General features: G+C 32.4%; 1 protein-coding gene across 2 annotated transcripts in view; it reads left to right on the plus strand.

Moving 5' to 3' along the window:
• The window catches only part of Lrrc7 (leucine rich repeat containing 7), a 420763-nt gene that overhangs the window by 311486 nt on the left and 96089 nt on the right, over window positions 1–13188 (plus strand). For both annotated transcript variants that reach the window (XM_077791099.1, XM_077791100.1), the window contains exons 11-14: window positions 4143–4272; window positions 5278–5393; window positions 9664–9733; window positions 11637–11736. In XM_077791099.1, the coding sequence (XP_077647225.1) occupies window positions 4143–4272; window positions 5278–5393; window positions 9664–9733; window positions 11637–11736 (416 nt within the window). The remainder of the gene's footprint in view (window positions 1–4142; window positions 4273–5277; window positions 5394–9663; window positions 9734–11636; window positions 11737–13188) is intronic.

Genomic DNA, 13188 nt, shown 5'->3' on the forward strand with positions numbered 1-13188 from the left:
GGGCTTTGCTAAATTGCTGAGACTGGCTTTGAACTTATGATCCTCCTGCGTCCGCCTCTCGAGTCGCTGGGATTATAGGCCTCTGTCACCTCACCCGGCAGCTTCCAGATTTTTATGCTTTGTGCTTCCAGTGTTGTGAAATGTCTGTGAGAGTCCCTTCTGCATGATATGTACTGCTAGGTCACTTACTCTGAAACCTCTTCTTCTTACAACCACTTTCCTCACTCATGTGGGTAAGCGTGCCTTCTCTAAGTTCCCCTGGCAGCTTATCTGGGATTCCCTAACAGGAGCAGTGTCAACAGCCCCACAGTCACCTGTGGCTTCTCTAACACCATTTATACTCTGTTGAAATCCTGCTAAGTTTATTTGCACAGTGTGCTCAAAATTTCTGCCATGCCACACACATATTACTTGCTGTTACTTCCTACCACGAGGCTCAAATATTTTCCCTTTTGTGTTTCATATCATGTTTCATCCAGAACTCAGGCAATGAAACTGTATCATCGCCAGTTGTGGCATGAATAGCCTATACCAAAGTCTGTGTAAGATAATGGGCTTTAAAAGTTTAAATAACTGCATGGTCCATTGGCTGGATTAGTGAAGTTGTCCTTTGTGATAAGTAGAAAATTTTCATATTTTCACATAAATCTCCAAGAGAATTAGGGCAACCAAGAGCTGTATCTAACAGTAACAGTGTTTTAACAGTTAAATTATTTTGCCTATACTATCTGTCTACTGCTGGAAGACAGACAACACATTTTGCTGTTGATATGTGAGCCTAATAACAGATACATGACTTGCTGTCTGTGAACATAGTAACAGATGTGCATGACCCATCACAACTTTGAAGACAGTGATGTAACTGTTCGTTGATCATGATGTTCATCTATTATTCACATTTACATTGTGATTTGTGGACCGAAGAAAGCTTGATACTTTATAGAGTCACTACAGTTAAAATACCAAGTAACTGAAATTTAAACCATGTCATTGGGGAACAAGTGTTTTTTTAATGAACTATGACAACTGAAACTCCTGCATACTGTCACTGAGCAAAATTGAGGACTGCCTTACTGTGGCTGAAGACCAATTTCAAAATATGTTTGTATAAAAGAAAGAAAAAAACAAGAATCCTCATTTTTTTATTTTTAAAATATCTTGTTTGAATTCACCCTTTGAATGTACAATTGAAATTTTTATTATAAAAATGCCCCGTCACTTTCATCACCACTTGCTGAATACAGGAGTCCAAGCTATTCATAGAAATCCCTTCTATGCAATTTTACAAAAATTATTAAGTGCATTAGATGTATAAGACATGATGTTAGGGTTTTTAATAAATAGATATTCTCTTACTGAGTTTTCCACATATGTTGATTCCTGCCCCCACAAATACACATACACACAGAGTCAAACAGCATGCCCACCTGGCACCTCAGGAACATGACCACCCCCTATGGGGGTGGGGTGTCTCAGTGGATTTAAAAACAAGTTTGATTGGGTTCACTAATAATAAAAGAAAAAAATACTTTTTTTTTTTACTACTACTATGCTATGTGCTTTACTGATAATATTTCATGAACTATTCAAAGCAACTACATGAGGCAGGAATTATTAGTATCCACATTGCAAATATGAAGAGAAACTGAGACTTAAAAGTTATATCACTTATCTATGTATAAGGAAAAAATTTCACTTGAGCTATTAAAAGTTGAATGCCACCTTTTGCCATAACTGGTTCTAACCAGTTGAACTTCAAATGATCATGAACTTTGAGTGACCCTGGACAGAGTCAGACTGAACCTAAATGTATTGGATGTTTTCTTGACCCACAGACAGTAGGTCTCTATTTGCCTAACATAAACAGTCCTGTGAGTCCATTTCATACTTTTCATAATGCAAGTTTTCCATCCTTGGTGAACATAATCATGATGTCACCCAATCAGACTCTCACAAACCCCTACTTTTTTTACTGACTTTCCTCCTCAGAGCACCACTTACTGGATTTTCTTCCCTATGTGTACCTTTACCTGGCAGGTAAATAAAAGCAGCTTTGTTTTCTGAGCTATAGTGGTCTTTCTTTTATTTGTTGACACCCAATATCATACATCCAGTAATTGACAGGGCTAGGGCCTAAATCCACTGGACTGGCTTCAACTCCTATGCTTGATTTTCATGTTCATTTCTTAAATAAATGATGAGAGCAAACTGTATTCAAGTTAGCTATTTCCAATATGTAAAAAAGAAAGCTGATTCTATAACCTTACTCAAACTGACTTCATTTTTCCCTTTACGATGCCAGGTTCCTCCCCCTGGGAATTCCTCCCTGCTACAATAATGGCAAAAGTATGAATGCTAATACCAATGTAATAATATTAACAACACCAATGGCAATTTAAATATAGCTAGTGATTTTTCTCTTCCAAGATCTCTTTGTTTCCCACATGTTGCTAAAATACAGTGAAGTTTTTTTTTGTTTTCTTGTAATAACATCACTCCTATGATTCCATTTATTTATTTATTCTAATCAGTTATTCGTGACAGCAGAATGCTCTTTGATTCATTGTACACAAACAGAGCACAATTTTTCACTTCTCTGGTTGTACACAAAGTAGGGTCACATCATTCATGCAATCATATATGTACCTAGGGTAATGATGTCCATCTCATCTTTCCTATTCTCATGCCCCCTCTCCTCCTCTCCCTTCCCTTTGACCAATCAAAAGTTTCTCCACTCATCCCATGCCCCCCACCCCAGTATGGATTAGCATCTACTTATCAGAGAGAACATTCGGCCTTTAGTTTTTTGGGATTGACTTACTTTGCTTAGCATGATATTCTCTAATTCCATCCATTTATCAGCAAATACCATAATTTTATTCTCTTTTATTGCTGAGTAATATTCCATTGTGTATATATATGCCACAGTTTCTTTCTTTGCCTAACATACACAGTCTTGTGAATCCATTCATCTATTGAAAGGCATCTAGGTTGCTTCCACAATTTGCCTACTGTGAATTGTGCTGCTGTAAACATTGTTGTGGCTGCATCACTGTAGTATGCTACTTATAAGTCCTTTGGGTATAGACCAAGGAGTTGGATAGCTGGGTCAGATGGTGGTTTTGTTCCAAATTTTCCAAGGAATCTGCACATTGCTTTCCAGATTGGTTACACCAGTTTGCAGTCCCACCAGCAATGTATGAGTGTGCCTTTTCCCCCACATCCTAATCAAAACTATTCTAAGATTTTATTTCACTCCTATGATTCCTTTCTGTGGCTCTAGGATACAGCATTTAAGTATAGAGTGGTAGGGATTGTGACAAACAGGAGACCCACCAAAGAACTGTGCCCATTTGAAGACAGTAGTTATAACTCTATATCCTTTGCTTCTCAGGGAAGAATATAGGCCCAGTATTACCAAATTTGCAAGGAGCACCAAAAATCTGGATCAATAGTGTATATTTACTACTTTTTAATAATTCTAGGTAAAGCAAACAAAGCATGTCTACAGGCAGGGTAATGTAGCAAAGCCATGTTATCTGATTTCAGTCCCGGATTTGCTAATTTGTATGGCTTTTAGAAAGTTTCTTAGCCTATTTAAGCCTCAATTTTCTTATTTATAAAATGAGCTTTAAAATAGAGGGTCCCCCCCCAAAAAAAAAAGAGAGAGAGAGAGATTAGTAGGTCTTTCTATCTCTAAAATGCTTGATAAAATACAATCACATTAGTGTTTTTGTTTTTACTGCTTTTCCCCATTCATCCTCTCTTCATTGGACCTCCCACCACACCCTTCTACCTACTGAGTGCTGTTTCAGGGACCCATTCCAAGATACACATTCTGAACTTCTGGCTAAAAATGACACCTAAGTTATAGACAAACACAAAAATAAAAATTCTTCCATCATTTCCAATGGCTCAGCTGAATGACAAATTCAGAAATGGAAAAAATTAACCTTATTTATTTTACCAAATCAAAACACTCATTTAATGATATAGAACCATTCAACTGAACTGATTAAAATTAATGAATTGATGTAATATTTTGTAATCCTTGATGAACTACTTTTGTTTGGTGATTGGATATGTGGTTTTGCAAAAAAAAATTTTGCCAGAATGACTAACTACTGTGTTCAACTTTTCAGTTTATCTTTACTAGAAGAATTCGACTGTAGCTGTAATGAACTGGAGTCTCTACCATCTACTATTGGCTACCTTCACAGTCTCCGAACATTAGCAGTTGATGAAAATTTTCTTCCAGAATTACCCAGAGAAGTGGGTTTTTCATCAATTAATTTTTAATGAATATGTTTTTAAATGAAATATTTACAGATGAAATAGCAGAGTAGGTTCATGAGTTGAGCAAATGTATATAGGAATTATCTATATAATCATTCTGTTTTAAATGACAAATATTCTTACATTTAAACCAGAAAAATGCATTTGACTTAAATATTGCTTACAAAGAATAAGATAATTATAATAAACATTATATGATAATTATAATAAATATTAAAATAAGTATAATAAAATATAAGTTAATGCAAGGAATACAATTTTAAACAATTTATGTATTTTGCTTTTAAGAACAATAGAAGTAACATTTTTGGATAATGACATTTCCATTTCTAAAGTAAAAGGGTTTTCATTGCTATAAATATTTGTAAGGTTTCCAATTACATACTAATATCATGTTAACTTCCAGATTCACAAAGAGATTCTGTTAATTATTAACCTCTAAACAGACTTTCATTTACTAATGTCAAAAAAGAATGTGAAGCATATTTTCAATTTAACATTTTATACTAAATAGTTCCATATGATGGAAAATAATCACTATATCATTATTTTAAAGCCAAAAGTTATGAATAAAAGTGATAACATTGTAATGTGAAATAAAATTAGGTTTTCCAAAGAACTGTCAATAATATTTCATTTTTTGAATATGTATGCTCTGCTATTAAAAACATAGAGATTATTACTTACTTAGAAAAACAATCTGATTCATAAAAACAAATAGTGTTGACAGATATTTTAATAGTAAGATTTTTAATAAAATGCTTCCTTGTTAATATTTAAAATAATGAGGTATATATTGCCTTAATATCTAAATATGTATATAAATATTTTTAAAAGATTATAAAAAGGATAGTACACATATTAAGAGAAAGTTTAAAGTGAGAGAAATCAATGAGTTAATTGGTTTAGTAAATTAGAAAAATTAATATAACAACAGCTCTACATTGTTACTCTTCACCTATTTTCTTTTGTTACCAATAGATTGGAAGCTGTAAGAATGTCACAGTTATGTCTCTACGCTCCAATAAGCTGGAATTTCTTCCTGAAGAAATTGGACAGATGCAGAAACTGAGAGTTTTAAATTTGAGTGATAACAGGTATTTCACCATCACATACTAGTTATTTACTAAAAGCAAATTATAGGTTTTTGTCTATAACTTGGAAAGCATTTTCTGTATCTTGTGAGGTATATGGAATGCAAATATGTGTGCTTTGTGTAGACAATAGCAGGACTAAATTATTTTTAAAACAACTATTTCTAAGTTTTGTTATATGATTATATCAGAATCACATATTATATGTTAAAATTACATAAAACCTATACACCAAATGTAACCAAAAGCAGAAAGCATAGTAATACAAAAAAACATGGAAAAATAATTGTAATAAATAACTGCAAATCCATTTTTTAAATATATGCATATAGCTGGCTGCAGTAGTGCAGGCCTGTAATCCCAGCAGCTTGAGAGAGTGAGGCAGGAGGATCATGAGTTCAAAGTCAGACTCAGCAAAAGCCAGAGGTTAAGCAACTCAGTGAGACTCTGTCTCTAAATAAAATACAAAATAGGGCTGGGGATATTGCTCAGTGTACAAGTGCCCCTGAGTTCAATCATCCCTGGTTCCAAAAAATAAAATAAAATACATGCATATATTTGTTTTCATATATATATATATATACACACACACACATACCGCAGCTCAGCTGGCTGGGCAAAATAACAACTTGTGTAGATTGATACAGCAGGAGTGGGAGCCATTTATTGTAGGACAGGAGGGGTATATATACATTCCACACAGCTTATCTTAATTAACATAAACTAGATACAGCAGTCAACCAATAAGGAATCTCCGCACTTAATGGCTCGCTGGCGTTACTTCACAAACCACTCCCTCTGCAAAATGCCAGGCGCCATCTTTACTTGTTTACAGACTCTAACATTAATATATATATATATATATATATATATATATATATATATATATATCCAATACATTGGGCAATGTGTATATTTCACCTCCACCAAAGTGCTGGTAAAAACATTGCTTGTAAACTCATACTCCAAAGGCATACGGTTTGTACATTATAGTTAGGAAATCCAAATGACTACTCAGTCATGTTCAAAACAGAATGAACAAAAAAAAAAAAAAGGATAAGTCTCTTCTTGTGACAAAAATATTATGTTGATGGATGGGTAAAAAGAAAAACTGAAGCTACGGTTCCTCTTTGTTCCCACCTTCTCTGTGAAAACAATTACATTCCAATAGGAAAGGATAAAGGTAGATATTAACCAGAAATAACTATTAAATTGATAAAGTGATTAGGAATAGGATAAATACTCTATATTCTCAGTAAATTCAATCAGACAATGATGGTACAAGGAACTAAGAGAGTGAAACTGTCCAAGGTGAGCCTTTGTGAAATCATGAGGAAAATTTAAGAAAGTTTCAGGATAAGCATTAAAGTTATTTTTTTCTTTTTACTTTGCTTAAGAAAAAAGTAATGTGAATTTTCAAAATTTATTCTCTTAATAACTAAATAATATTCCCAACTAAGAGAATAAAACATTTTACTTTAAAAGGTTTGGAATTTTATTTATAAATCAAGGTAAGAAGAGGCACCAAAGCTTTGTGCATCAAAAGGAAGTAATGTCCTTACAATGCTGTTTCCTCTCTGAGTTACCAGACTGGAAATGAAGAGAATGCTTTAAATGTTGTGTCTGAATTTCTGCAAGACACTTATTGAAACCTCTAATTGCATTCTAATGAATTAGATTAGGAAATACGGTCATGAAAATATCATAGGAAGGTAGATTCCTATTAGATTCAATTATAGTCCCCACCAGAAGCATTATTGTCAATCGGGAGAGAGGGTTATTGTGCTGAGTTTTAGAAGTCTCTCCTAAATTTTTGCTCTGCTCAATTTTTTTCATTAATAGTCTGTATGATTATATAACAAATCTGCTTACCAAATATCACAAATGCCCCACAACCAGAAGGATTATTAATGGATATAGCAGACTCAAGTGCCTAGTATGAACCAGACATACTGCTAGTTACTAGGGCAAAACAGGAATAGACTGAGGAGCTTACAACATCAGGAATTAAAATACTTCATCAAGCCAAAAATAGTTGATTAATGTGTCCCCTAGTACAAAAACTGGAACATAAAATGGAGCCAAATTAATACTTTCAATTAATGAGTCAATTAATGAATCAGGAAAAATCAATATTCAGTCAAAGCTGAGGCCAAAGTTCAACATCACCATCAGAGAATGAACTGCTTGGAGAGAAGCTTAAGTAAGAAATGTTATCCAAAAGTAATGATGACTGCAGTTCTGTATTTACAATATAACAGATTTTTTAAAGTTTGACATTTTAATTAGGAACAATGATTCTTCCACCCTGTCAACTACAAACTTGCTCCTTGGTCAAAGTACTGCATATTTATTATACAAAATTAGAGGCTCACCTTCTACAGAAGCCTCTGAAATAGCAAGGAAAAATGAGGTTCCCTTGTTCATCACTAACAGTTTTTTTTCATATTCTACATTTATCACTGGATTCAGGATGATTTATCATGTATATTGTTGTACAGGATGTACGTGTTGGACATGTTTTCCCCTCATGTAATTTGGATGCAGGAGAATTGACATCCACTTTAAATTTATCCTCATATTATGTGAAAAAAAACATTCTCTATAAGAGTTACTTCACAATTTCTGCTGTGAGTGAACTTAAATAACTACAAATTAGAAACAGCTTTCATGGGTAATTTGGTTGAAAGTTAAAGTTGTAATTCTATGAGAAAAAAATGTGATACAATTTAATATCTACTATCTCCTCAAATTTATTAAATTATTTGAAAGTACTTAATTGCTTTTACAATACAATTAACTCTTTAATTACTGTAAATTTTCCTCTTCCCTTACTGAAATATGTTTATCAATTTGTTGATAGAATTTCAATGTTAAAGACTTAAGGAAATTTTCTTTCCAAGTTAAGCATTTTCTAACATGTTCCTCTATGGTCCAAAGTGATAACACAGTAAATCTCATTGGCATGCTACTTAGTACCACTCACTTTGCTGACTAGCAATGACAATAATCTTTGTAATCACATTGTGTTGACCATGTACATGCACAATTTCAAGGATTTAAGGTAGTATATTGAAGTAGGCATTTAGCCTTCCAAAGACTGAAGCCAAAGTTAAATATGTAGCATTGACTGAATACCAAAGCTGAAGCCGAACTTCACACAAAGTTAAATATATAATTTTGATTTAATATCAAGGCTGAGGCCAAACTTTACGAGTCTCAAAAAATGTGATTTTTTAAAGATCCCTTCTTTGTTTTTACGAGTGCATTATAGTTATAGACAATATTGAGGTTCATTTTGACATAATCATATAAGCATGGATTATAATTTGCTCCACTTCAGATTCCTTTTTTGAATATCTTCTATACAATACACCAGGAGTAGAAGAACAAAAGGACACGTTCCCTGGAGGTCAGCATAACTTTGGGAGCTGTAAACTTATTTAGTAGTAAGATGGACAGGTCCACTGGCCCTCACAGAATCTATGGTTTTGTGGGGAAAACCGTAAACAATAAATAAATAATTACAAAAATCAAATTTAATTAAATACTTCAGTGTGTTCTATGAAGGAAAATTCCTAGTGCTGGGAAACTGGATTAAGAAAAAGAGTTTAAATGAAGAGTCAAGGAAAAAACTCTTTGAAAAAATGACATTTAAACTGAGAACTAGAAGACTTGTGGGATTTAATCACATGAAGTATGGTAGAATTGTATGGTAGATGAAAAATTGGTCAAATCTTATTATTTTTTGGTTGAACCTTATAATAGGCTGATAGAGGGCCAGTGTGCTGATGGAACTATCAGGAAATGAGCAGCTGGAACAACTGCTGGATGATGGATCCCAGATTGTTTAAGTCTGACAGTGCATGTCAACAATTTTTTTATTTTATCTTGATACAATGGGAAGCTTTTGCGGGGTTAAAAGTACATTCATTTTTAGAGGATTATTGAGACTGCTCAGTGGAATGGTGAAAGGATTGAAGGAAAAAATGGAATCAACCACATTATAATATTTTATTTATTTGTTTGTTCATTATTTTTAGACATACATGTCAGCGGAGTGTGTTTTGACAGTGGAGTGTATTACACATACATGGAGTATAACTTATTCTAACTAGGATCCCATTCCTGTGTTTGAACATGATATGGAGTTACACATAGGAAAATGATGTCTAATTCATTCTACTGTCATAATATAGTATGTGAAAAAATTCTTCTTAGATATGACTCATCCATCTTCACCTATGTTATTAGAATTTTCTTATTTTTACAGATTGAAGAATTTACCATTCTCATTTACCAAACTTAAAGAGCTTGCAGCTTTGTGGCTTTCTGACAATCAGGTAAAAACTTTTATTACCTGATTTATTTTATTTGTGAACATGAATTACAATTGAAACTTTGAATTACTCTTTCCCACTGATATCTTTGACAGTTAATACAAAATATTCTTTATCCCCTGAAAAGATTTTTCTAAAGGTAGCAGTACAAACATTGCCATAGACAAAATAGTACTATACTACCATCTCTATGTTTTAAATACTTATGTTTAATATCTACTTCATTGTCAGAGATCTAAACATAAAAAGATCATTTTTATAGCTTCTTAACTCCTGGTGGTACACATATGTCCTTAGAGAATGTATTTTAATTATATCTCTGAGCATAAAGAATAAGAAACCATTACCACAATCCCCACAAGAGGGATTTCTTATCCTCTATGTTCCCTTTTCTTCTTACGCTTTTAATTATAATCAATTTAATTTTAAAACTTTATTCAAGAAACTTGCTAGTATCTTTCAGCAACTATTGTCAGTATTTTCTGTGAAAATGTTTTATTATTAATTTTTATGTTCATGAAAATAGATTATAATTGAATCAGTAATTGAGTATTATGAATAATTTTATTAATTGGAAAATACCAAGAAGCAATTGGAGACAACTGATTTGCCAACTAAAGAAATAATATTGACATAGTTTATCCCTCTTTTTCTTTGTGTTTCTACAATTTTGAAACAGTCATGCCCAAATACAAATGATTAAATGAAAGCAAGCCATCTTGTATTTAATTTATAAATTTTTTCCTGAGCATAAAAGAATATCTACTGACAAATGGATTGTTCATAATCCTAGCTATTACATGAAAAATTAAAAATATCTTCTACAAAATGTAAAATGTAAATGTAAGAATAATGTTTGCATTTCTACAGTCACTACAGCACTTGTTTTCATCGATTGAGTAAAAAATTAGATTGTCTTTCAAATTCAGGTCTTATCAATAAACTATAGATTTTTTTATATCGTCAATATAACATAAATAAATCCTCTCTGGAGTCAATATGAACTATGCTAATGAAACAGTCTATTTTGCAGTCTCATATTGCAAATAAACATCACTTAATATCATGATTTATTATTGTTGTGCGAGAAGGAACAAAACAGTGACTGCATCATTTAACTTTTATTTTGAACACTGATTTAATGTATTGCCGACTGTTTCATGAGAAAAGCTGGTATATCAGATCCCCTTTATGTTTCACTCCTATTAATAATTATCACAGGATAAGCAGATTTTCAATATATTAATAATATGAACATTTTCAATATATTTCTGATACATAATATGTGAGATCTGAAAGCCATTCATAAATAGTTATTTTTAAAATAAAATTAATGGTAGAAAACAAACTGTGACCATAAATATATCTTGATACATCAGACACATGTATAGTTGCTTATTTATGTGTGGACCTTTTCTTTTGGGTTGCAAAAGTATTTCTTAATGCTTAATAAATGAATGTTTATGTTTTAATCTAACTAAATGCATAGATGATCTTGCATAGGATGAACTTTATAGCAAATTCCATTTCTTTCCAGGGCAACTGTCTATGAAAATGAATAGGCATGTAGGACTACACTAAAAACTTACTAAAGTTGAAACAGTTTAACACATTTTGGTCTCATCAGCATTAAAACTGACATTTCTTAGCTGAATAGGTTTTGGTAAGTTTTATAAAAATGTATACTAATGAAGAAGAAAACTTCATTACAAAAATGTTAGAATTTGAAAACATTTCTCGGCAATAGTCTTATTTATGGTATACTTTATTTCCATTTTTCACTCACTTTTCTTTCAATTTTCATTCATCTTAGTGAGGCCAGACTATTGACCATTATCTTATATAAAATAAATATTATTCAGATTTTCAACGTTTTTCATCTAATTTATGTGTTTTCTGCTTCCAGTCCAAAGCTCTTATCCCTTTACAAACGGAAGCCCATCCAGAAACAAAGCAAAGAGTATTGACTAACTATATGTTTCCCCAGCAACCTCGTGGTGATGAAGGTAAAAATTGTCCATAGAAATGTGTTCTGCATTTATAATGATGGATTAAAAAGACTATTTTCATTCTGATCCCTGGCCAGGAGGATTGGCATATGAGCAAGCTAATAAAGATAATTATAAAAGGCAAATATATCATTTGGAAGTTTAAGCATGAGTCTCTACACTATAGTATTTTAAGATTCCAAATACTAAACTCTTCCTCTTTATATCTTACATGAAAATAATGTTGGCATGTAGACACCACTTCTCTTGGCAACAAGACACAGGGCTAGTTAACCAAAGTTGTATCCAACAATTGCAATGAGCTGAGAGCTATCAGAACCTAAGGAAAGTTCAAAGGGCTAATTCATTTCCAGTGTTCACTTACTGCATGAACACAGTTTAAACATTTACTTCAGTGATCTTAAGCACCCAAAATGTCATGTTATTAGTTAACCATGGAGAGAAAACTGAAAAATAATGATCATTGTTTTCTTTTTCCAGTTTAGTTTTCCCCCAAAAAAGTCAGTAATTATGAAATACCATTTTAAAAAAACTTAAATCTTTCTCAATAATTAAATTTCACATTTTTCATAAAAATTCCTAAATTTTTACTATTTGAAATCTAGCACATGCTGGTATGAACATTTTCTATAGTCATAGAGTAACAGTGATTCTTGTAGGAGTAAACCCATTTTACTTTAGCCATGGATTCAATCCACTCAATCCACCTGAATGAGAACAACATGTAAAATAAACCGTTTGCTCATGTATTTCTTATTTTGAGAGAAAATTATCACAAAAGGCTTTAGTGTTTTGACTTTCAAATCTAAGTGAATCATTTGCCTCCTTGGTTTATTATTTGGGGTTCTATTATTTTTGTTTCTTTTGAGGAAAGAAAGTTGCTAATTGTAAAGTTTTCTTGAAATTCAATCAAGTGACCTTTTGGTTTGTCAGACAGCAGTGTAATAAATGAATCTTTAGAATCTCTTACAACAAAAAAATACAAGATAAAAGCTATCCTTTGGTAAAGAATGTAGCCTAAGCTGAGTAATTTAATTGAATTTTCTTGTGAAGAAATATTACTATTAGCCAATATTCTGATGTGAATTAAAGATTTATAAACCATGTTTCCTGTAAATTTGAGACATTTTAAACTAACTGAAACCTTAGTGTTAAAGACTAAATTTTCTACTTGTTCTCTACCTCAAAAACATTGCCCCTTCCCAAACACACCAAAGAACAAAGTTGCAATCATGGGCACTGTATTGCAAAATCGTTCTTATGTTGAATCTTTCATTGAAAAATAACATCCTGAGGAGCGTTTAGTGGTTGTGGATAGGAGCTGTGTAAATCACTTCTATATGGAATAAAATCCTGAGTTCATCACAGAGTAGCTGCATGACTTAAAGCAAGCATCTTAAAACTCAACTGTAGTTTCATCATTAAGAAAATAAGAATGTATTAGTACTA

The sequence above is a fragment of the Urocitellus parryii genome, chromosome 11 (genome assembly GCF_045843805.1).
Source record: "Urocitellus parryii isolate mUroPar1 chromosome 11, mUroPar1.hap1, whole genome shotgun sequence".
NCBI classification, from domain to species: Eukaryota; Metazoa; Chordata; class Mammalia; order Rodentia; family Sciuridae; genus Urocitellus; species Urocitellus parryii.